The 25,838-nt window shown below is 38.1% G+C and overlaps 1 protein-coding gene across 2 annotated transcripts in view; it reads right to left on the reverse strand.

Moving 5' to 3' along the window:
* Positions 1–1,146: 1,146 nt before the first annotated feature.
* Positions 1,147–25,838, reverse strand: part of LAMA4 (laminin subunit alpha 4) — a 101,549-nt gene continuing 76,857 nt past the window's right edge. The window contains exons 23-38 of one of the 2 annotated variants that reach the window (XM_017829548.1): positions 25,628–25,799; positions 23,418–23,549; positions 21,634–21,776; positions 18,188–18,323; positions 16,932–17,069; positions 15,315–15,448; positions 13,866–14,030; positions 13,020–13,173; positions 12,138–12,328; positions 10,963–11,152; positions 9,947–10,102; positions 8,796–8,955; positions 7,707–7,837; positions 5,227–5,320; positions 4,121–4,240; positions 1,147–2,628 (exon numbers count right to left, since the gene is read on the reverse strand). In XM_017829548.1, the coding sequence (XP_017685037.1) occupies positions 2,483–2,628; positions 4,121–4,240; positions 5,227–5,320; positions 7,707–7,837; positions 8,796–8,955; positions 9,947–10,102; positions 10,963–11,152; positions 12,138–12,328; positions 13,020–13,173; positions 13,866–14,030; positions 15,315–15,448; positions 16,932–17,069; positions 18,188–18,323; positions 21,634–21,776; positions 23,418–23,549; positions 25,628–25,799 (2,362 nt within the window). In that variant the 3' untranslated portion in view covers positions 1,147–2,482. Of the gene's footprint in view, positions 2,629–4,120; positions 4,241–5,226; positions 5,321–7,706; positions 7,838–8,795; positions 8,956–9,946; positions 10,103–10,962; positions 11,153–12,137; positions 12,329–13,019; positions 13,174–13,865; positions 14,031–15,314; positions 15,449–16,931; positions 17,070–18,187; positions 18,327–21,633; positions 21,777–23,417; positions 23,550–25,627; positions 25,800–25,838 lie in introns of both variants that reach the window. The other variant, XM_017829537.1, reaches the window with a different exon arrangement.

Here is a 25,838-nt window from a genome sequence, read left to right on the forward strand (position 1 = left end):
TGTTTATTGGATGTGGATATGAGAAAATATGCTTTGGTTTGAAGTAGGTATAAGACAGAAAAACATTCTGAGTATGTGAGTACCATTTAACATACAATGCTCCACTTAATACCAACATTCACTAAACTGTGATGCTCTTAGGGGACACAGGCATATGCTATTCCTGGCTATCTCTGCTTAGCAGCTGCAGGCAACCTCAAAAGGAATTTCAGTAATCCTTGTAACAAACCTATCAGAGCAGGGAATCTGCTGTTCTTTTCTCTCCAGCAATAGGGTCATGGAGACTAGGGCCTGAGGAAGCTTAGCTCAGGTTGTGGTGTCCTGAGCTTGATTGAGCCAATCTAACAACTCATTAGCACTGGAAGGAGGGAGACTTCCTTTTTTTTACCCCTGCTCCCAGCTACACTGCGATGACATCATGCATGGCCTCTGCTACCCACTGGGAATCCAGCATACTGATCTGAGGACATTCCCCCTCAACACAAATTCCCAAAACAAAAGCCCTAAATGTTTTCTGTTCTGAATCTGCCAGGAGCAGAAAAGAGTTGAGTGGGCATAGTGGTTTTGGTATCCGAGACAAAGATGGCATTTGAAGGCAACTGAATTCAGGAGAGACCCATGCTGGATTCAGAGAGGCTGCAAAGGTATACTCTTAACTGCTTGCTTATAAACAGTGGGCTATGGAGTGATGAAAGGAGGAGTCTATATACCAATGCCAGAAGTACGGGGCCTCCATAACGAGTTGGAAAGGAAATCAGTCCTCAAAGCACATTGCCTAAGAGTTCCAGGGAAGGGAAGTGGAAACATGTTCTGGAGAAGGAACAGGCATGGGGACTGAAAGAAAGAGCAGAGCTGACAAGGCTGATGAAAGGAGAGGCAGTGGCTGCTGGAGCCATGCTGTCTTCTCTCATCCACCTACCACCCAACACTAGACTCTAAAGACAAGTGGAGAGTCAGTGATGGGGTCCCAGCTGCTGGAGAGTTCCTGTGCCAGTGTATCCAGAGCTTGCAGTTCTTTATCCAAAGTAAGCCAAGCCCACTGCAATCTGTCAAAACCCTTTCCCTCACTAGGGGTAAAGTAGTAGGGAAGCTGCTTACACATGTGTCTTATTCTGGTGGTTCCTCCAGCTGTCCATAGATTCAAGATCTTTGGATTCCAGTTGTCACTTGTGTGTTTTCCAGATGAATTCCCAATCAATTTTTAGTCTCTAGGGTGTTGTCCTTTGTTTCGCCTTTCATACTTTCTGCTTTGCAGCTGATCATCTTTTGAGTTGGTTCCAACAATAATTTTCCCAGCATTCGTAAAACTTTCTGTCAACAGTACTTTATTCTTAGAGAAAAGAAACCTAAATGGCTTTAATGCCTTTATGTGATCACTGAAGAGACAAAGTTTTGCAAGTGACTTGTGTTCAAGCCTACTGTGAGTTAAACCCTAGCATTAACTTCCATCTACCTTCTATGGTTATAACATAGCTCAGATTTGCAGCCCTTTGCCTTCTGTTTACATCTTCCTGTTTCACTCCCAGTTCCTCTGCAGCATCATATCTTCCAGGGGAACATATTCTTTGTTTGAGTATTACTGCTATAAAGTCCTGCAGCAGTCTCACAAGGAAGTGATGAATTTGTATAATAAGAGAGTCAACTGAAATTGGACCATGATTCTACTTTCTGTGCTTCATGTTTACTTGTGTTACCTTACTGCAAATGAAATCACAAGACTGTGAATTTAGTGCTATGTTTCTATGTAAGTGCATTTAAAAATTCAGAGAAAAAACTTGGAATTTGGAATTTTGTCTCTCTCTTTCTATGTAAGGCAAGTATTACTCTAAAACTGCCAAGTGTATGTAAATGATCAAATACGTAAAGCATCTATGTTAAAAGATATACATCCTGTCTTTACTCTGTGCTAGAACATATCCATGAAGTCTAGAAGTGGAATAAAAATTTTAATTTTTCATTGTTTGTAAGCTTACATAATTAGTATACTCTCTGCCCCCCATTTTATTTGAGGAATGTAAAATTAAAAATATACAGTAAAATCTTTTAAGTTATTTGTGATGTAAATCTATTATCTGGCTTTATTCTTTAAAGAGCATTAGCAGATGCTTTCCTGTGAAACAAAGGGTGACTAAAGTATGGAGTGAAATGATGTAGAGATCTATCTTGAAAATAACATATTTAATATAATTTTAATTTCTTTTATAATCCCACATTTTCATGTAACAGACTGGCCACACATACACTATAAGAAATGGTAAAGCTCACTCTTGTGGTATAGTAAGAGAAGTGCAGAAGCCACAGCCCTTTATTCTTCAGTGATTTTTCTTTGCGTGTAAATATTAGACGTGACCCTTAAGCATGCTGCTTTCTGTAGATGTAGTTGTGATATTTTCATTCTTCTTCTCTTGCTGAACATGGTTACTTTTGTTCTATTTTTCTTTCTGTGGTCTAAGGAACTTTACAGGATCAATGCAGTGCGCTATCAGGCTGCTGGACAGGTATTAATGCTTACAGCACCACTAACCAAAGCTGCTTTACTAAAACTCACTGGCTTTTCATCAATCATGAAGTTACGAATGCAGCCAATGAAGGAATTGCGTGTAGTCAGGCTCGTTGTTAGCAGAGACTCTGAAAGAAGCATATAAAAAAATTAAATAAATAAAAATTTAGAGCTCACGATGACCAAAATCATCAGTTCGGTGGCAGAATCTTTTATATTTGCTACTAACTGCAGCTCTGCTGAATCTTCAGTGGGTCTTTTAAAACACCTGGCTTACTACCAGTGTAGAGGTCATTAGAGTGAGTATGGTTAGTTATCTACAGTTATGTAAAGCCTTGATACCACATTGTCAGCAGAGAGAAAAATTACATTTTTTGACAACTGCATTTTCTTTTAAGTAAGAATAGATGAATCTCCTTGTCTGTTTTTGTAATTATACATTACATTACTGTGTCTGCTTTGTTAGTTTACGTCTAATTTGCTGTATTTGGTCATTATCATCACATCATCATGGCTAGGCTTTGCAAACAAAGATTTGGGGATTTGCACGGTATTATTTAGTATTATATCTTGTTTGGTTTTGTGAAGTTCTATGTAAGATTTTTCTGTGCCAGGGTGATTATAGTGTTATAGAGCCAATGAATGGCATTACCTTAGTATTCTATAATTAATGTAGAAATAGAAGGCTCCGTTATGAAGCAGAACAGCATTTGCAATTACCCCTTTATATTACCTCTCTGGGAAGAGTTCTGTCCTAATAAAATTCCAGTTTGGATTTAAAGATGAAGAGGCATCTGTGCATAGGTTTTATTATTCCTCTTAGGCTCATTTTACCTCCTGGTAGTGTGGAATGGATGTGAACACCACACACTCAAGCCACTAATCCAAGATAAGCAATATAATGAATTTTGTAGTTAGAGCTGTTCATGATTGACATGCAAGGCACAGAGAAATAATGCTGCATGTTTTCAATGAGAAATGTACAGGAGTTGACTTAAAAATTGAATCATGTAGTGTTGATTACAGTTTGTATATGAACCCCAACAGAGTAGCTCTGTCTGTTGAATAAGGGAAGTAAATGTAGTAATCTTGGCCCACGCTACACAGATGGTCTGTGAGTCACAAATACACATGAGCAGACATCTGTGCAATAGAAACAACTAGTCAGAAAAAGAATCTCCTTGTTTTGTCTTGTTTTCAAAGATGCCATTGCTTGAAGATAAGGAAAGAAGCCTACCAGCAACTAAACCTTGAGACTCCAGTGACAGTGACAGCGAGTTTCCAATCCCATAAATAAATAAATTGTTTCTTAAAAGAACAGTAAACCCATAGTGGAAGGTAAAATAGAAAAAGAAGGATTTTTTTTGTATCTGGCTGACTTCTCTTCTTAGTCCTTACTGACCCTCCAGCAGCTGTGAATGTTTTGATTTCAATGCAGCAGCACTCTCTTTTCTTTGAGAACTTGAGACAGAACATTTCTGATCTGCTCTTGTGCCTTTGAATTTTACCAAGTTGTTCACGTTTTGTTATTTTTTGACATGAAAACTAAGTCTTTATGCTTTCTCTGGAAACAGTGTTGAAATCTGAGAACAACATACCACAAAGCTGTGAAAAACGTACCTGGTACACCTCCAATAAACACTGGCTCCCTGTGGTCAATTGCCTTTGGATTTAGTGGCCCTACCACATGGTTGACTTCAGAGTCTACATCCAGCTGCACCACATTAGCATCTCTAATAACTGAAAGGAGAAGGAACAGGGATCAATAAGAAGTTGCACATGAGTTTTTTATGACAGAAGAGAGTTATCTGTTTGATCTGATTAGTTAATTTAGTGTTTGCTAGATTGAGTGTGAGCCCTCAGTGACAGCATGTGGGCAGAAGGGCCAGTGGAAAATACAGAGTGGGAGCAAGGGTGCTTTTGAGTGGGGCTCTTGATTGCTGGTGGCTGTGTCTGAGCTGTCAAATATGAGCATACAGTGGTGTGTGGCTTAGGAAAACTGTTTGCCAAATCATTCCCAATAGTGGATGTATTGGAATGCAGTGATGTTTCCTCCTTGCTTGTGTGCCAGGGTTTCCTTCAGAAGGGAATCAGAATGCACGGGGAAAGGGTGCATACTCAGATCTCTTCTTGATGTGACAGCTGGAGACATCCTAAGTCAGCATCTAGACAGGAAGGTAAAGGGGTTCAAAGTACCTGGGGTTTAGAAGTACTTTTTTGACTTTCAAATCCAGGAAAGAAGGATGACTCTCTGGCAAAATCCTGGGGGCAAAATCCTGGCTGTAAACATCTCTCTATTGTGAGCAAAAGGCTCCTCAGGTCTGTCTTGACCTTTAAAGGTGGCATATACTTGTGCCTATTACATTCTACCAACTTATTTAACCTCTAATTGAGAAAGGAAGAATATCATCTGGTATGTGACTTAGGAAAGGTTGCCAGCATTTCAGCTAGGCTGCTTTGTGTTTTTTGAATAAGGAGCTTCCATCTTTGCTTGTTCTTCATATCTTCACAGGAACTTCTGCTTGTCCTCCCAGAAAGCTCTACAGTTCTGTATCTGAGGGATGAATAAGACTGCATCTTTCACACAAACTTGGGTCTTGAGAGGTGAAAAAGAAGAACTGAAAATATGACCACATTCCTAGTGCTCTAGCCCATGGAGCTGGATATCTGGGGAGGGAGAGATGGGCTCTATCACCTTAATTAGGGGATGATTGCATTTTACTGACCTGCAATTCGATGCCACCTGCCATCACAGAGACTCTGTTTCAGTGTCACTGAAGTTGAAAAATCCTTGATTCCATTATTCAATTTCACAGTAACCTGGGGAAAATAATGTAATTGTCACTGTAAACACCCTCCTTTACTCTTTTTAACTTCAGTTATAATAATGATGTATTCCTCACTCAAAATATGTCAAGTATCCAAGAGAAAGGAAAACATGATTTCATTAAATTCTTCAAAATAAAGTACCTTTTTTAATCCACAATTTAGGTGGGTTTTTTTTTGTTTGTTTGTTTTGTTTGTTTTGTTTTGCGTGGTTTTGTTTTTAATTATTGTTCAGATTCAATAGTTCTGAGACATTTCTAATTTAACTCAAGGAAGAGTTCAAAAAAAAGATTTAAAAATAACAGCTAATTTCACTCATTTTCTGGTACCTCTACTCTATAATTTCCTGTATGGTAAATTAGTGTTTAGAAACATCAGATGATGTTTTGGCATCTTTCTAGCCACTTAATAAGGAAAACAGTAATGAAAAACCCAAGTATAAACAAACAGAAAAGATGTGAGAAAGGAATAGGTAGTGAATTTCAGAATGACTTTTAAGTTACTTTTTCAAGTTTACCAATAAATTTCTGGCAGAGCTAGAAAGTGAACCTAATGCTGAATTTTGCACCTCTGCTTTAGCTAATGGATTAGTATCTTTCTGCCTGGAAATGTTACAGCAGCAGCAGAGCAGTGTTGTGCCCCTATTGAGGGACATGAGGTTCCCAGCGATGACTGCCGGAGAACTCCAGACTGAGTTCAGCCACTCAGGCTTTTCAAACATCGAAGTTGCCCCTGATCATGCTGACACGGTATTGACTGAAAATAACAGAATCATAGAATGATTTGAATTGAAAGGAACCTTAAAGGTCATCTAGTTCCAACCCCCCTGCCATGGGCAGGGACATCTTCCACTGGATCAGGTTGCTTGTAGCCCTATCCAACCTATCCTTGAACACTTGCAGGGATGGGGCATCCACAATTTCACTGGGCAACCTGTTCCAGTGCCTCATCAACCTACAGTAAAAAATTTCTTCCTAATATGTAATCTAAACCTACTCTCTTTCAGTTTGAAGCCATTCCCACTTGCCCTGCCACTACAGGCCCTTGTAAATAGTCTCTCTCAAGGAAAGAACTTCTATTTAATTCTAGAGGGTCTCTGATATAGTTGTAACTAAGAAATTTTAAATATTTTTTTTTTGCAGAGGGGCACCAGCAAACACAATTGAAATGATCCTCACTTCTCTTTTATCCACCCTCGAACAAAATATATAGATTAAAGCAAACAAAGAATCATGAGGGAAAGTGACTCCTTAATAAATCACCCAGACAAGCTGTACTGATAGAGATGTGTACGTTTAAAAAATGAATTAAAATTGCTGATCTTATTTGTCCAGTAAAACTGTTTTCACAAAGCAAGTCTTTCATAATGCATTCAAAGGGAACAGATAGTTAATCCTAAAGAAACACAAATGCTTACTAAGAATGTACTGGACTGCTGCAGTGACAAGCAGGGAAGAGCTGCTTTTTCACAGTGAATTTTGTTTATGAATTGCATACGCATTGTACAGGAGGTGAGGTTTGAAGCAGTAAGTGAGACAGCATCTTTTGTTAGACCAACTGATACAGCTGGGAAACCAAACAAGTTTCTAGACATCCAGACCTCCAGTTAGAACTTTACATAAGAAGTACTAGACTGGACCAGTTGTATACAGATTCAGCCTTTAAGTGTGGCATGATATGCAGCAATGCAGTGTACTTTTACAATTTGTTAGTTCACCAAGAGCTAGCTACATGGGTAAGGATAACCTTTATCTTACCTAGTTAGCTGTCAAAAGTTAGGTGCCTGACTGAAAGACCCGTTGTTCCATCGATAACGAATATAGAAAAATAGGTTCTCTGAATAATAGCTCACTTAGTCACCTATGTTAGACACCTGCTTTCACCATGTTCAACTGTCCACTCAGTCACTCTGCTGTAGGTTCCTGCTCGTGTAAGAGAGGTGACAGCATGTTTCCTCAGGTGTTGCATTTCTCTCCCCATCCCACACATATATGTTAAAGGAAGAAGAGACTGAGTGCAACTCAGACTTCTCTTTTAACAAACAAGAAATTAAAATTCATCAGCAGTTACCTTACTTGCGACATTTTTAATGTGTAGGTGAAAGAACAGCACCAAAGAGTCAGTGCTTTTGCTTGTTTTCAACTGCTCATGAAATATTTATAGTTTGGGCCAGTAAAATGATCTGATCTTGTCTTAGGTGTTATCTTTTGTATTTTAAAATAAAAGTCTGGATTGCCTAATCTAAGCAGTTATCATATTTAGGAGAGAAATAAGAATCAATTAATGGCAATTTTGTAAGACAGAATTGCATGTAGCAAAGCCCAAGTAGGTGGAAGAGAAATCAGTCAAAGCAGTGGAGGAAATATGACCTTCATTATACCTGTCCATTTCTCATGTGCATATTCAAGTACTCTCCATTCACACTGTGACCATGCAGTAGAATTCCTGAGCTGCTTCGGGGACGTATTTCAAAAACAACTTCAAATTTCAGGCCTAAACTGAAGGATTCATCTGTGAGGTAAAAAGAATAACACTGTTTTTGTGCTGAGTTAGTGATGAAATTGGGCATTTATTCAAAGTCAAAATAGAAAATCAAACCCAGAGTGGAATTTATTTGTCCTTAAAACTATTGAAACTAGAGATAGCCTGGTGTGCTGTCAATGACCCATTTCAAGTTTTGTTTTGATTGTGTTTACTCGGAATACTAATGAAGGTTTATTTATTTTTTCTCATTATTTAAAAAATGTGTTTTGTTTAAAAATTTCTTAGCAATGAAATGGACAACAGGAAGTAAATGATCTGTATTTTTTGGCAATTTCTTACTGTGCAATTTGCTAGACATTCAGCAGTCATTATTGAGTGAGTGGGAATCCATTTGAGCTTTGATGATTCAGAAGGAGAAACTCCCTTTTTCAATCTGGTGGCAGGCCAGGGAGCAAATGAGAAATACTGTCTGATTCTCGGTGTTGCCAATGAATTGGGTTATGCAGTTTCCTTTCTTGTTCAGATCAGAGCCTATGTGACCAAATCACCCTTATAAAACACTTCCTGAAACACAGCAGGACTAAATGACAAAAACATGTGTTCTTTCATGCTGTTCTGCATTAAACATGCAAAAAGCATTTCTGTAGGATTTTTTAATTACATGTTGTTTTATTAATTAAAAAACTTAAGGGGTGACCATTTACTGATGTACTTGTCTTAGCAACATTGACTTCTATGGTAATTTTTACCATATTATAACCAGTTTCCTTGTGAAATTATTCTAATTATTTGAAATACATACACACAGATGTGTTTATATTAAGTTTCACGGTGACATTGGGACCTGTCAACATCAACTGCTTACCACAATAATGATCTGTATCCTTACAGCTCACAGCCTCAAAAATTACTATATCCTTTTGTGAAATATGCCATTCTGAAGCACAATCTCATTATAGGATACATTTGTTTAGAAGTGTATTACCAAGGACGACATATCCTCCTTCTGATGAAAAGTATGTTCCTGCTTCTGATGGGCCTTCAAAGCAAGGCGTTACACTAAATGTCTGCGAAGCTGAAGTAATTGATCTTCCATTGAGCTGTAAGTTGCTGAGACAGCCACTGAAACTGTAGACAGAATTAATCTGAGGGGTAAAAAAAACATGATTAGTAGATAAACTGCTTGTGGAAGGAAATAAATTCTCCTGTCCTTATTTTTACTTGTTTATAAGCTAAGGCTGTAAGACTGTGATTGTCTGGCTCATTTTAATTACGTGTTGTTTTATTAATTAAAAAACGTAAGGAGTGCCCATTTACTGGTGTACTTGTCTTAGCCACATTATTCTACGATAATTTCCCTTGTTAGGCTCATAACACTGAAGATTACCTTGAAGTAAACTTTGTTATGTTCATTTTTGCTTTAACATTCCTAACAAGATAGATAAACTCTGAAAAAGCAGACCCCTAACTCGCCTCGATGCTGTGAGGTATGTATAACACCGCCCTGCTCTAGTTGTGTTTTGTTTCTCACAGTTCAGTAAGGACTCTTTGAGAAACAACACAAGCTGGAATTACCTTGAAGGCAAGAGAGACATGAAAGGCTACAAAAAGCACTTTTCCTGCTTCCCTTCTCTGGAAACTGTTCTTAATTAAAATTCTAAAGATTACCTTGAACGAGACTTTGGTATGTTCATTTTTGCTTTAACAATCCTTTCCATATACTTCAGTACCAAGCTGTAGAACAGAATCCTGACTTCTAGGTACTGTCTTAAAACAGATACTAAAAGAAAATTCAGATCTCTTTGAAACCCATCCTACATGTCAGACTTCAGGGTGAAATTGATCTTGTGTAACTTTACCTGTGTCATCTCAGCTTGGGTGTTACTAAGATTTTTCTGTTCCTTGTGAACCACTGGGTTTCCAGTTGCTGCTGCTGCAAGTCTGTGGAAGCCTAGACGAGCTACCACCAGCCCAGTCATGTGGGAGCTTTGCTATAGACTTGAACTGAGGTGTTTGCTCCACAGTGTGCCGAGGATTCAGATCTTAATATGCTTTTGGCTGAACCCATCCCTACAGTCAGCTTTTGTATTAGCTGTACATAGACGTATGGGCTGATTTAACAGGTGTCTGCTTTACCTGGATATTTTTTACGGCTTTTCCGGGAGCTACACCTCCAATATAGAGTGGTGCAGTGACTTGCCAAGCATTAGTATTACCGCCAAAAGATTCTTCCAGTACTCGGAGACCATCAATTATCAAGTGACCAATATTTTTGCCTCTAGTAAATATCACCTAGGAAGGGAAAAAAAAAAGTGTGGAAGATTACTTTCCTTTGTTAAGGGATCACTCCTGTGCAGTGGGAGAAGATATTTGAGAAGAAAAGCTTGTGAGTGATACTCTACCAGCCCATTTTGTTAACTGCCAGTATTCTTTGCTGGGCAACCCTCTTTTTTCACATTCATGTGAAAGCTAGATAGTAAAACTGCTGACTTTCTTATGTTTTGATGTACAAGGCAGAGGTAATCAAGGTGTGACAAGGTCTACTGAGATCTAACCATCCTATATCTGCATACATGATTTGTTGCTACCTATCACTATTGGCATTTTCACAGTCTTTCCTAGCTTTATGGTCTGGATTCATCCAACCTGCTTTAAACACTTAAATGCCCAAGTCAGTGGCTTAGTAACTGTAGAATTCCTCGGTAGTTAGTGTGAAGAGAGATACCTACAGAGAGAAATTCACCCTGACTCCTAAAATTGTCTTTTTATTTTCATAGACTACGGAGGGAGCCCAAGACAGCTGTGCTTGTAGGCATTTCAAAGACATTTGCTGAACAAAATTATCATAGTTATTTCTTTCCTAGCTTACTTAACTCTTAATTGCCTTACTGTTCTGCTTGTTTCTATCACTTCTATTCAGCTGTTAGTGTTGGGATTTGCTGGATTTTTATAACTGACTCACTTTCTTGCCCTTAATTAATGACTTGATAAAATGCAACGTGGAAGATTTAAAAATATTGGTGGAAGTTTCTCAACATATAGGTGTGTTTATGAATACATGAATGCAAACTCCCTGAGCTGTCACATTAGCAGTGTCTTTACTGCAGCCTTGATAGGATGTGCCATCATAATGATTGATTTCTTTTACTTACATCGTGCCACAGACCATCATTGTATTTCTCTTGGCTCTTAATCCTTATCTTCTGATGACCAGCATTAAACATAAAAATGAGTCGGCCATGAGCAACGAAAAGGGCCATGAAGTTGGTCTCTTTTTGATCCGAAACGTAGAAAATCATTCCATGAGATGAGTGAGTTTTCAGACTGATAGAGAACTGAGCTCTGGCACAAAAAAACCCCAATATTAAAAATAAAGTAGATATACTTGACTTAAAACAAACATCAAGCAGAGGAAGACTGAGATTTTCCTTTCATCCAGAACAATATACATCTCCTTTATGGAACTAGTGTTTCTGAGAAACATTCGGTGCTGGTTGTTGGAGTAGAAGTCAAAGTTGAAGAAGAAGCTGCCTCGCAAGGAACTTGTTTTAAAAAATTAAAATCTCTGGAGTGAATAAATTCAATACAGACCACAAAAAACTGACACTATATACACTGCATTTCCATTCCTGTTGAACAGCAGTGTTGGGGGAATTTTTAACTGTGATGGCATAGAGGCTTGCTAGTTCACAAGTCTTTAATGCTATTCTAGACTTGGTTCTAAGCTTCCCCTTCCTTGAAGTTCCTTGTGAAGTCCATGGCAACATGGAAAGTTATACACTGTTGGTTTGACAATGTCAACAGTGAAAATTTCTTGAGTGATTGCTGTTATTACTTTGGGTCTAAAACATGTCGAAGTTGTATTGGTGTAGACAGTGCCAAAACTGACTCCTCCTTCTTCTCAGTTAACTAACCTAGCTTCCATTCTTCATATTATCTCAAGAATCTCTACATTGCCACTTGCCTGTGTGTGTACATTCCATACACACTTAGGCCCGTGCCAATATCAGTTGATTTAAAATCACACAAGTCGTGGTTTTTTTTAAATGCATGTTACAAAGATGAAGATTTAATAATGGTTGGAAAATATGTGTTGTAGGGATGAAGATGGGATGAAGATATTAGAGTTTGGGGTTTCCTTCATATGGGCACCATCAGGACTGCCCTAAGTAAAACACTATTGAATTAAAATAAGCATGGTGTGTTTTTTTTATTTAAATTAGGAAATAGCCAGGGTAAGAGCAGAAATGTGTCCCTTTTAAAAAAATTTGAAATACATCTTTCTTCTGCTCCGTATATTTAATTTTTATTTCTAAAGTCACTTTACCTTTGACTGAAATCCTTTGGTATGTGATCAAATTCTTGCCGGCTGTTTGCTGTTCCTCCAAACTGATATGCATGTTCGGTTGCCTTGGGATTCATGGGCAAGTGGCACTGAGGGTCCCTTTGCATATTCACTTGATAGAGTTTTTTGAGGCCAGTTGAAGGCTGTGAAATCTTGTCTTTCTCTCTTTCCACCTTCACAGGAAAAGAACTATTAACCATAATTTTAAACTGAAATTGACATAATAAAACAACAGTATCATTTATATCTAAGCTAGTAATATATTGTTTCCCTACATAAATACCAGGACTGTTTCCAAGTAAAATTTTCGTTAAACAGATCTAATATAGATGCTGGTTTAGGACAGAAGAAGGGATAAACAAAATACATGTGTAGCTAACATAATTACAATTCAATTCTTTTGCAGTTTTCCTACTTAAATCTTTTCCTCTCTGCTTTTGATGGTATGAGCTGTACTATAGGCATAAGAGGATATGCTTGAACTAAAAATTCTGCATGCCGAAGGAAGTATTTGTTTCACATTTATAATAGTGTGTGCTAATTGTAGCCAGTAGAAAAAGCCACACAGAAGGAGCTGAGAACAGAAGCAGGTTTATTGCTTTTAGAATATAGAAGAAATCAAGAAGGCTTTTTTCTGCAGTACTTTTTTTAAGAAGTTCTAGCAAGAGAGAATGATGCAAGGGTAGGCCAGATAGATTGGGTCAAGGCAATCATTTGCAGTGATGGGAATATGTAAAGGAGCAGAATACTTCCCTTTATGCATCTGAAATTGTCTTTATGCATTTTGGATCCATGATTTAGAGAATTTCCAATCATGGCATTTTGGAAAACTCTAGGGTGGTACTGGGGCAATTTGCAGCAAACCTTTTTATTACGGTTTCCTTTGGCTTTTGATGAGTTTTTTCCTTTCTTATGGAGAAGAGCTACCGGAGGAGATTCAACAGGGCATCCATACAAAGATGTCTGAACTTTCTCGGAGTACTTTTGGAAATCTTCTACTTCAACCTCTTCATCCAACCTGTTTCAAAGAGGAGGTGACAAGAACACCTTTTTTTTTTTTTTCCCCCAAGTGTTGGAATTGTCTTCACAAAAGTCACAGAATTGTACATTTGTAGTTTAAATGATGTTTGAACGGGTATTTTTCATTCTTGGATCATGGATAAAAATACAGATTGACCACTCAGTCTTTGGGTAATGTGGACAGCCTATACTACCTCTGACTGTTGTTATGCTAGCATAAACAAAGAGTATCAATCTGCAGCATCAAATTAACTTTAAAATCTTCTATATAAGAACAATTCATAAAGCAGTTAAGATCAACATATTCTGACCATTTTCACATGACCAAACTCCTAACTTCCCCAGCTCCTGTGAGATGCTTTAATATAATTTTGTTTCAGAGGCAGAGCTGAAAGCTGCATAACATAAATGTAAATTACAGCTATGCAAATTATACATTGCACCAGCAGCATTAGCAGGTACAGTACTGAAAGCTGATTTCATCAAGTTATTCCCACCTTAACAATATCTTAATCTAGCAGGTCTGTGCCAGCAGATTCCATGGCAAATAAGGTAAGAAACTTATTCACACATATTGTCTAGCCTCACAAAATGAGACAGAAATTTTTATTGTGAAAATAATCACTTCTCTTGACCTACTATTCAAGCTCTTAGGCAATGACTGCCTGTCTTTGGGAGGAATTTGCGCACCTAGTGAAGTAAGCATTGCTTATGCAGCCGGTGAAGTTGGCTTGCTGCGTTCTGAGGGGAGAGCCACCAAAATAAAACTTCTTGATGCTGTCTGGGCTTTTCCCTGGTCTGTCCTTTGCTGGATTCTTCTTGCTTTGTTTCTTGTCATCAACAGTCAGCTCATACCTGCAAAGGCAAAGCATACATTTGGCAGGCTAGTTTTGGAAATGTCAATGCCAGTGGTTAGACAACATATTACACACACCCAAAATGCTCCACTCAGTGTATACATCTCTGAATGATAGTGCTCAAAGTCATGAGAAGACCTTCTTGCTTTCAGCTGTGCAACAAGTAACAGTTCAATAAACCATTGACAAAGTTGTGCACAGAGACCCATGGATTTAATATTATCCTGTGGTTAATTGTGAAGTCCAAAAAATACAGTTCACTCAGTGAAGAAAGATAAACTAAACGATTGCTGATAAATGGATGGAGCCACCATTTGTGTAAGATAAGATCTAAGCACATGCTAATCCTTCTTGTTTGTGCCTCTATCCCTTTTTCCTTATCTTTCATCACAGAACATTGAATTTTGAGCTTATACAATGCTTTTTGCCTGATCTGATTTTGCAACACAAGCCAGGAAGGATTCTATTGTTTTAATAAGAAACTGAGTATAACTAAAGCATCAGACATAGATTTTGGTTGACAAGGTCAAAATTCAGCACACTCAGGGAAACATGACAATCCCCAAGGCTATTTCAAGGCACCTTTTCACACCATCAGCTTTTCAAAATATGATTCTTGGATGTCAGAAGTCATAGATACAAACCTCTACTTCCATTAGAAAAGTAAGAATGACCTTCTTGCATCTGCATAGACAAGATTCTTGAAGAAAGTTGTTTTGATTATTTGACCTTCTAAGAAAATTTTAAAAATAGAAAACAACAGTAAAACATACTAATAAACCAATGCTTTCAAGCTTTTTAAGAAGCACAGAGAGAGACTTATTCCCTAGTGCTGTATTTATTCTTACATTTGTGGTTGTCAGTGCTAAAAATATTTTGAACATGTTCCACTGTATATATCCCAAATGAATGCTTTATGTGAAGATGCCTCAATTACTTCAGACTCAACTGGGAATTGCTTTAACAAATTAGAAGAACCAATCCTGCTGAAAAATGAATCTCATGCTTGTCTTGAATTATATTAAACTGCTTTCTTACCTGAGGACAAAAAAAGGACTAAGCTTTGAGAAAAACTATTTTTTCGGTTTTACTAAATATTCCAATCATCTTGGAACTGGCCAAGCTGGCAAGTTTTCAGTCACTGAATTGGTCAGTTAAAAATATCACTTAAAAAAAGCACCACTTATGTGTCACTTTGAAAGTGAGTATTAAATGATAATGTGCTTTACAAGAAATATTTGTTTTCTAAAGGTAGGGACTAAAAGATGTTGGACAGCTTTACCTTTCTGGGGTGATAGAAGTAATGATGAAGTGGGTTTTTCCATCATTGTAATTTCGGTCTGATGACTGAATTTTGGTTCCACTTGCATTTAAAACAACGGCACCTCTGTCCATAGAGATGGATAATACATCTGACTGAAATACAGACAAAAACATCTTCATAAGCAAGTATAACACTGAAAACTTATCAATTCTCTGCATTTTCCTGTTGTATTTATTTTCCTTCCTGCTGTTTTCCCTATTTTTGCTTAATTTGCAAAAAGTTACACTCTGAGAAGCAAAACAGGAGATGATATCATTATAATTTAAATTCTTCCTGAATTCTGGGAATTTTGCTGCTCATTATGTCTCATGTATCTGTTGCATGAGCTCCTTCCATCTGGCACGAATGTATGATGTTTACATTTCTGGTAACCCAGTACTGTATTGAGCAGCTGTTACTGTGAGATTCCTGCTGTCATAAGATCAAGACATTTTTTTCTTTGCCTAATTCCTCCTAATCAGACCTTTTCAATCACTCAAAATTACCTCAGAGATAAGATCTGCTATCTGGGTCAGGCATATAGGATCACTGTGCCACTAGCAGGAATACTCTCTCTTCCATTAGAGCAAGCACTGTCACTGTGCGCTGGTAGGAACCATACTGTCTCATTCTCTTAAGTGCTAAATAGCTGAACTTCTGTTTATTAAGTAGGGCACTTGGCACCTCATAGGATTAGAGCTTTTGAGTTAAAACCTGAAGTGGTATGTGTAAGGCCTCATTTATGCAAANGGATAACTGACACGGTTACTGATTTCAATTTAAGGTAATACTCCAGGCTGCAAAATGTGAAGTGTTATCGGTGTCACACAGCCTTCCCTGCTGCACTGCTGATGATATTCTGCAAGGATAGCAGAACAGACATTTGGGGGTGGTTGCAAATGTTCTGTCATCTGAACATCATGCTTGCTGCAGATGCCAGTCTGAGCCTGCAGGATCTTGGGATTGCTTTGTCTCACACAACATTTTGTGTCCGTATTTCTGCCTGTGTCACACTTCTGAGGGGGTATTTAGAGCAGCCTGGCTTCCCATAGCTGCAAGGAGCTCTTCTCAAGTGCAGCTTTTCCCTGTCACACATGGAGGTCTGATTACCATCTGGGAATATAAGCAGCTTTCTGACTGATTTCTGTCTAGTCAGCAATGCTCAAAACACTATGCCACTAATTCAAACAAACTTTACTTCTAGGTGGTTGTCTCTGGAAGGCAAATGTCAGGTCCTTTGCCTTATTTTTGCCTTAGTATTATTTGTACATTGGTAGCACCTACAGGTCCAAATAGGGATTGCAGTGCTGCTGAGCACAGCAAGATACACTGGGCAAATTGAGTACAAATGGTGATTCTAGGCATATGATCCAGTTCTCTTTTCAACATCAAGATAATGTCTAAGAATTGCTAGTTTTCATCTGTAGATCAAATGCAAACTGTGAAAATGAAGTCACCAGTGGATACTTCTATATTGCAGACTGCTTTCTCTATTATGAAAGCATGAAGTGAAAAATTGTATTATTCCCCTAGTATTCTCCTGGGAAAAAAATGCAAGGATAAAATAAAACTAACTGTAAAGAAATAGATACTCACTCCCTCAGAATAGTAAAACAACAGCCCGCTGGGCTGCAATGTCCGGAAATTAAACCCTCCTTCAAATTCAGTAAAAAGAGATGCTTTTTGGCTTGATGCAATGAAGCTCTCTCCATTGAAGTATGCATTGCGGGACATCTGTGTATTAAATAAAACAAAATTACAAATAAATCTCAGAAAACATTTCAATAATAAAAAGGATGAGGTTATTTCTTCTTCTTCTTCTTCTTCTTTTTTTTTTTTTTTTTTTTTTTTTTTTAAGGTATGACCAGTTCTAGAAAATCTTACATTTTGCCTCCATGTCTTAACCTGATTTATATAGGCTTTCCATCACATGCTGGGAAAATCTGAAGAAAGTGTAGCAATTTATTCTCAGTCTCCTGGGATCTTGGCCTCGTCCTAAGTCTGCTGATGTTAGTGAGCATGAAGAGTGGAAGCAGATGCGACTTATGCCCCTGTCTGAGCTGTGTGGCACTGAGTCACAATTCCAACACGTGATGTATTAGTTTGTGTGCTGCACCAAGTGTTGGGGTGGGGTGGAAGGTGTTGGACATGGTGGTCTATAACCCTGTGAGTCTCAGGAGCAATACTGTGTCCAAGGTAGGACAAATTGCATACAGCTTCCTTGTTGACAGAGGGTGAGATTGTGTGAAGAGTTCTGCAAGTGGTGGAATCTTCTTCACAGGTTTGTAGCATGGCTTTGAACAGACATGACTGCAGGATGAAGACTCCAAACACTGTTTAGATTTATCAGCCTTGCATTACTATGATGGAAGGCACCAGAAGCAAAATGGCAATTTTCTCAGTGCTATTGCTGTGCAGTGTGTGTGTGTGTGTCAGAGAGGAGGAGCTGATCTTGAAGGATGAATGTTTTGCTGTCTTTTCCATTTCATACATCTGTATTAGGATGTGAGGACAATTCTCCTTGTATCTTTAAGAAAAACAAATTACATTGCAATATTTCTTTTCAAAATACAGCACACAATTTATTTCAGGTCTAGCTTTCACACTGCGATTTCACATATGAGAAGAATATCAAGTGAAACACCTTGTGCTGTAATTCAGGGTGAAAATTGGGTACTATGTCAGCAGACTTAACAGACACCTCCCCCCCACACCTCCTCTGCCAGTCAATGAGTGAATGATCATTTCCCTGGTTGAAGACTGTTCTTCCATCGTTTGGAGTAAAACTCAAGCTCACAGCTATATCCATTGTCAAAATTTTGTTATTATGTCACAAATGATGTCATGCTTACCAATGAATCCTCTGGGCACCCATAGCTGATTCCCAGTGTTCCTGGTTCTTCCAACAAGTTGAAATCCTTCTTTTGGAACTGGAAACCTTTCATGCAGCCTTTGAAGCCGATACTTCCTGCCAGATGTGAAATAATGCTGCTGGAAAACAATGCCAAACAAGCTGCAGTTAGATAGCCCTTGCCTTTCTGGACAGACTTTTGTTGCCAAGATGTTCTAAAGGGCTTGGAAAAACTGATCGTTTGCTTCACTAGTGCCCAATTCTTGCATCTTTATGTAAAACAACTAATTAGCCACATTATATGTTTTGAAAAGTCAAAATGCACCAGTTTTAATAAATTTTATGGGGAGAAATACATGAGAGTTCAGAGAGGATATACATATAGAGTAACTTTAAAAAGATAAAAATGGATGCTGAAATAAACTGAAATAAACTAAAACAGATTTATTTTAAAATGTATTTCTACCCCTTTAAAGTGAAAGTCAATGGATTTTTATCTCCATTTTTCTAAAATTTTAGAAAAATTTTGATTTAGTTTCCTGTCTTGCTTTTACTAGCAAGCTCTAGTCTTGCCATTGGAAGCAAATGGATCTCTATTTCTTAAAAAAAGTCTCAACAGAAGTCAGGGAAGCAAGAGTAAATTCTACTTGCCGATTTGTGGGTTTACATAATTGTAAATGTGAGCAGTAGGTGAGCTTCAAGGATCCTTTTTATGTCAGATTTGAGGTAGACAGCAGTTGAGTGTATCCCAACTGTTCCTACTCATTACTGTCAGTTTTTCAACACCTTAACAAGATATCACAACGTTACAGCATAGGGTGAATATAATTAAATTTGTCCTCACAATTCTCAAGTCGTAAGAAGAAGTAATTTGTGTAAAATCACAGCTTTGACAGGGCAAGAAAATTAGATGGGATCTACTGGGTACCAGTCCAAGAGATAACCAGGGAACAAATACACCGAAGGAGTGAATGTGAAATCCAGAGTTTTGACCTGGCTACCTGGAAACAGTCTTTGTTCTTTAAGCAGTGTGTGCCTTAGCAGTGGGATTCTTTTCACTTCACGTGCTATGATACTGTTGACATCTGCTTCTGCACTAAATATCTGTGAGTTATCTTGTTGTAAGGTAGACTTTAGAAACCTGGCAGATGAATCAAGCTCTTAGAATGCTTATTTTTACTGCACTGGCAAAAATGGACCATCAGGTGAAGTAATCCAGGTGTACTTGTACAAGTCTGAAATAAGGTGAGAGGAGGAGTGCTGTAGGGGCTCAATTTGCTCCTCACTGAAACCAGCAGGAAGACAAAATCAACAGGAAGGCTTCTGCCATTCTCACCGAGATTTGGATCAAAGTGTGAGGTATCAGTCTACCTGTATAATCTTTACTCTGACCATGTGACTGAATGCCACAAATCTGCCTGTTAAATGCCATTAACCTGACAACATGTTCTAGCAACAGGAACCATGGAGGATAGGCTTTCATCTAAAGAAAGGCTTCTGAGTTCATTTCTTAACAGTTCTCAGTGCCCTATGCTCCCACGTCCCCTTAGCTTTCTGCTTTACGCAGTGACTGAGGTGGAACAAAAATAATGTATAGCGGTACTTCTAGATTCATTTATTTGGAGAAAAAAGGCAATTGACAGAGAAAAATGCATTTGAAGTGAATGAAAAGACGCTGCTTTAAAAGAATATGAAATTCCTCCTCTAAGGCTAAAGCTAGCTTCCCACCCTGCTGTTGCTCAGCAAAGTCAGTAAAATGTAAGTCTGTCTGGAAAAAGAAAGCATAAATATCAGTAGTGGATAGCAGTAGTAGAGAGATAGTAGTACCTCATCAGTAGAATATTAACTTATGCTCCTGATGAAAATGGGATGATATCACCACATTTGGACCATACTTTTTGCTGTCTACCTTTGCCATGAGAATGAAAACTGAGTATAGTATCAGAAACAAAGCTGAAGCTCTGCTTAAATAATTTCTGTATATATTTTTCAGCATTATAATCGATCATATTTTTACAATGTCTACTTTTTTTTCTGATATAACTTTTTAATTGAAATGTTATTGTTATTTTTCCTGCTTTTAGAGTACCTTCCAGATGTGTACAAGAATAACCACAGTCTGCTCAGAAAACTGCAGGCATAATTCATGTGATTCATCTTCTATCCTACATTTGTGAACAAGTCTTATCTGCCATTGAACTGCTCAATTGCATATATTTCTAGGTCCTTCTGGGCTTTTTCAGTGTTCTTTAGGCTTGAATAACCAAAGTAATTTTCACCATCCTTTTGTACTTTGTTCCTAGATCATTAATGTATTTAATACCAACTCTAAGAGAGATCCTTTGAGCATGTGCTGTAGACTTTTTATATTGTGAAAATTGAAGAGTTAGTACCATGTCCTACTTTCTCTTTCCTAGGTGCTTGCTAATCCGCTGCAGCTTTTCCCCTCTCCACTCCACTAGTTTTCTTAATAGCCCTTTATGACAGACCATTGTAAAGAACTATTTGAAAGGACAGATAAATTATATACTCTGTTTCTCCCTTGCCAGCCACTTTGTTCACATGTTCAAATAATTCCATGGGATTGAAAGGCATCATTTTTCCTTACCTAATATTTGTCCCTATGTTCAAAGCTTCAAGATAAGGTATTACATATCTATATATGGCTTTTTTTTTACATGGAGGATATTTTAAAGAGAAATGGTGTTCCTGTTAGTAGTTGTTACACTTGAAACAGCAGCTGGAGCCCTTCTGAAAATGCAGGCCTTGCTGTCTGATCCTAGGAATGAATATTGCCTATCAAAAGAGCATACTCTTCTCCAAACAGCCAGTCTGCTCTCAGAATATGACCCTGGGGTCCGGCAGATTCCTACTGCAGGAAATTAGAGTTATAAACTCTACACAGACTAAACTTGGCTTCTGTCAAATGGCGCAATGGGAAAATGAGACTTTTCTTCCCACGCCTACACAGAGCCAGCTGACTTGGATCTAGAGAGAACCTGAGATGGATAAGAACTGAAATGCTTAGGAGGAAAAAGATCATCTTTAGATTTGAAAATGCAGTTGTTAGAGGGTCTTGATCCTGCAGCTAGTGCATTGCTATTTTACAAAGATCACTTTTTGCAGAGTAAGGAGGAATAGCAATTTTATATAATCATGTGTTCTTTGAAAATGCCTTTTTATTTTAAGAAGCCGACTGTTTCTGTTACCCTTACTAAAACTAGGCCAGTTTCAGTAGAATTTAACTGACTGTAATGGATCAAGTCTTATCCTCGGTACTTCAGGGCTCTGAGAGACACTTAGAAGAATGTCTGAGGGGTTGTTTTACATAAGGTGTTGATGCCAAAGAAAATGTTTTATTGTTAGCCCTTCAGCAAAGGTCATACAACAAAACTTAAATATGGTGATCACTTGAATATAATGATTGAATCCCAGTCGTAAACCGACCTGGAGTGCAAGATCTCAGCAGGTGCTCCTCCAATGTAGATATCTGTGAATGGCATTGCTGTTCTTTCATTGTCCACGCTTTTTATATGTCTCCTGTCTACTACCAAGATCATCTTCTTAGAATTGTGATAGATAATAGAAATCTGAAAAGAAAAGCGTGTGTTTAAAAATGTCATCTTTTGTAAGTCATCATGGTGATCTTGCAAAATTGATTGGATCTTTGTATCTTTTTGTTTGAAAAATTCCTCCAATTTATCAAAGAAATTGTTTGTAAATTGGGAGATGTTGGCAAAGATTACTACTAGGAAGCTTATTTTGATTGATCACAATTTCTCTGATGACTGAATCCTCAGGATATTTCACTTATGAATAAATCCACATGAAAGTACTCCTGTCAAATTCTGCACTGTGGCAAATAGATAAGCTCCATTAACCTCAGAATGCTTTCTTGATTTATCCAAGAAGTTAGGGCATACTTCTTAAAAAAATTATTTTGTTGTGAAAGCATAAAAGGCATAATTGTGCTGTACTTTAATATAAACAGAACTATAGTTGGGGGTCAGGAATCAAGTTGAGTTTACATCAAATAAATGGCAGGAGAAGCAATTCACTAAGGGAGATTTGCATAGTCACAGTTACACTGGCTTAAACCAAATTCCTGGAAACCAAATACAAGTAAATATTTTACATCTGCCAAAGTCCATAAAATACTGTGCATATATAAAAGAATGCTACCAAATCAACTATCTTTTCAAATGAAATGGGAAATGCTATATTTTTTGTACTACAATGCATAGCAACTAAGGTGGTGTCCTAGTTAGAACAGCTGGGACCAGTTCATCACTGTATGGGTGTAACCCAAAACTGTGTGTTCTATAGCCTTCCATGCCATTTCCCAGAAACTGTTATCAATAGACCATTTACACCATCTGCCCAAAGCACTCCTGACTCCTCAGGCTATAAACTGGGTGTTAAGAGGCCTGTGAGACAGGAGGATGCTCCTGTCCTCACACCCATTGTGGAACTTCCCGCCCTGAGGGAGGCACTGGGCATTCCTGCCTGAACCTGAGGATATATATAATCTTGGAGTCTTGGGACTTTTTGAACCACTCGTGGGAAACAGAGAAGGACTGAACCACCACTCTCGACCGGACTGCAATCACCACTATTGACCAGACTGCAACAGCACTCTCACCAACAGGTTTCTTTCCCTCTCCTTTTACTTTGGACTCAGGGGGCCCAACGAACACCACTCTGTTCATGCCCCAGGGTACTGGGTTATACATTTGGGTTTTGTGGGTTAAAACCAATTGTTTGTCTGTATAATCGTATTTATTGTATTATTTTATTAAATTGTTATTCTGACTTATAATCTCTCTTTTGAGTTGGGTTCATTTCCCCTGCCAGTTTACCTTTAAACCAGCACAGGTGGTCAAGTTAACATAATGACATGATTTTAGTTGAGGAGAGTTGTATATTTGAAATATAGAGCTGTCTTTGATATAATTTAATTTTGACTTAATAACACGTTTTCTCTCATGTAACTGTCCTGTCCTTGGCCAATAATACACAGAATCTGTCTAAAAGCATCGATTTATGAAGAGGAAGGGAGAGCCTTCCCTTTCCACTGCTCAGTAGTGGTGGGACTTGCATACACTCTACTCTTCTACCTGTTCTACTATATCACCACCTGGACCCTCATCATGGGTGTTGGAGCAATTATTGCTGCTTTGGAATTTCTGGGATAGCTAGTCAAATGGTTATGATAGTAACCACATCTCTACCTCATGAAATTTAGCATCATTAATCTGAGCCTTCTTCATGGAGTCCTCGAGAAGCACAGGACCATTGCTGAAGCCAAAGTCATAGAGAAGGTACAAGAAACCATTGTGCATCTCTAGGCTGAAGAACATGCTCTGTATAAAACAAAACAGCAGTCAGAAAAGCAGTCAGAAAAGCAGTATGTGGCAGCAACTAAAAAAAAAATTAATAAACAGTGCTACAAGAGTGACATTGTGAAAAGCATGATGGGAAAATATATTTTTATTTGCAAAACTATAACACAGTTATATTTTTATATTTATAATATATGTGTATATATGTACATGCACACGTAATTGTTTTATAAATGATACTTATTTGAAGACTTGGTGAACTGTTTCCCTATAGAAATAATATTTAGTAGCGCAGTAATGTCAATATTCTTTACCAGCAAAGTATTCCTAATGCAAACACAACTATTTACTGTTGAAGAAATACCACATGCCCTAAATGAAAGATGTTATACTGGTAAAAGCAATGTTGTGCTAGAATGGCTGCATCTGCATTAGCAGCTTCTGTCACAATGTCTGTAATGACTCAGGTTTTTTTTGTCTTTTCAAAGACGTGATCAACACTGATATATTTACTGAAGGTTGAGCAATAGCTAGAGTCTATTTACTATGTATTTGGTTTTTGGAATTCCTGTCAGTTCCTGCTTTAGCTTCTATTCTGTGGCTGGATGACCTAGATTTTATAAGCAGGAACTATACTTTAGAAAGTCTTTAAGGAGTGCTTGAAATGAAGATCTGTACCATGGAATTAGCCTTGTTCCAAAACTGAACATAAAGAATCAGAAAGGGCAGTTTACAGCATAAGTGCATCTGTGTAATGTTTTTAATGATAATGCTTGTCTTCTCTCCTAGTGTTCATAATGTTGTTTCCATGCCTAATGGAAACATGGGAACAATAATTCTCAAAACTCTACTGGAGGCCAAGAACTGCTGTCTTTGACATAGATGAGTCCACTTTCAGAAGTCATTATTTAAAGAAGTAAGAGTAGGTTTTAATCTAGTACTTTTAAATGAAACTGCAGCGTGGCTTTGTTCTGAACAGCTTAAACTTGAAAATGAAACAGGGATTACATTCAGAATATTTATGAGCTGTCTTTACAGAACTGAATAATGGACCGGCTTACACAGACTTTCTAAAAGTGCTTGTGAGAGGACATGGTCTCCCACAGCTGACATCCAACTTGATTGCAGCTTCCACTGTCAAACACAAAGTGCATATGTCTCCAAAAACCTCTAGGTGCTTTTGCTTGAAAGAAAAATAACTGGCCTGCAATAGAGGCTGTTAAAATTTTAACAGCAGCTGCTTAGTCAAAGCCTCCTAAGAATTAAGGTTAGTGGTAGCATGAGTAAATTGCAGCAGAGTAAATTGCTTCCCACAACTCTCCTCTGGAAGTTACTCTAAAGACAAACATTAGAGGGTTCTTCTAATGAGAGTGGATTTTTTTCCCTTCTAAATGCTTAATGCAGTGTTACATGTAGGTGTCTAGACAAGTGTCTGTCTGGAGACTGCATCTGCGAAAGAAAAATGTTTTCTGTGGCCTTCCCAGGTTGTAATCCACACAGGACTTGGGAGCTTGATGTGAAGATGTCCAAAGACAAAAAAATCCAATGTCTTCAGAGGATATTTTCATGTGGAGTCTACTTTCTTCAAACTCTTACAGAGATTGCATCACCCTCAAAGTTCAGAAAAGCTGCTGACATTTGGATCAAGCATTTTTATTTGGAGTGCTTTCTATTTTCAGTAACTTAAATATTTAACTATAGTACACCCTGAGGCACAGTTATAAAGTGGCAGCTACCACAAAGTGTCTGCTTTTTGGGAGTTACTTCATAGAAATTTTATATCGCTTTGATTGTACATTCACAGTTAAGTAAAGGTACAACTACTGGGCTTAACTGGAGTCTCTCTCGAAGTATCATCACAAGGATATGACCAGTTTGAAGTCCTGACTGTCTCTGGATGAAAGCAGAGTTCAACTCAGGGCCTCATCTTCCTGAGACCTTTTCAGAGCAAGTTCCAGTTCCCTCCTAATGTATACATGCACCAGATGAATACAAAATATTTCCTCTTTTCAGAAGTTAAGTGTAAGGACATAAGCAATTTGGATTGGGGAACTTATGATGCTCATGGATAAAGGGTACCAGCAGGATTTGGTACTCACCCCATTAATCATCAGCAGGATCAATCCGTTGTCCGTAGGTGTTCGAACTTCTATGTCAAATCGAGTTACCTGGCTGAATCTTCCCCTTCTCTCAATGTTTCTTGCCAAGGCGTAGCCAGAGCCATCAAAGAAATAGCTCACAGCCCGGCTCTGAGTGAAAGCCAACTTATCTCTATAAAAGAACGAGATGGGAAGGATCAGTTGGTATGCA

This window comes from Lepidothrix coronata, unplaced genomic scaffold (genome assembly GCF_001604755.1).
Source record: "Lepidothrix coronata isolate B3197 unplaced genomic scaffold, Lepidothrix_coronata-1.0 Scaffold5, whole genome shotgun sequence".
NCBI lineage: Eukaryota > Metazoa > Chordata > Aves > Passeriformes > Pipridae > Lepidothrix > Lepidothrix coronata.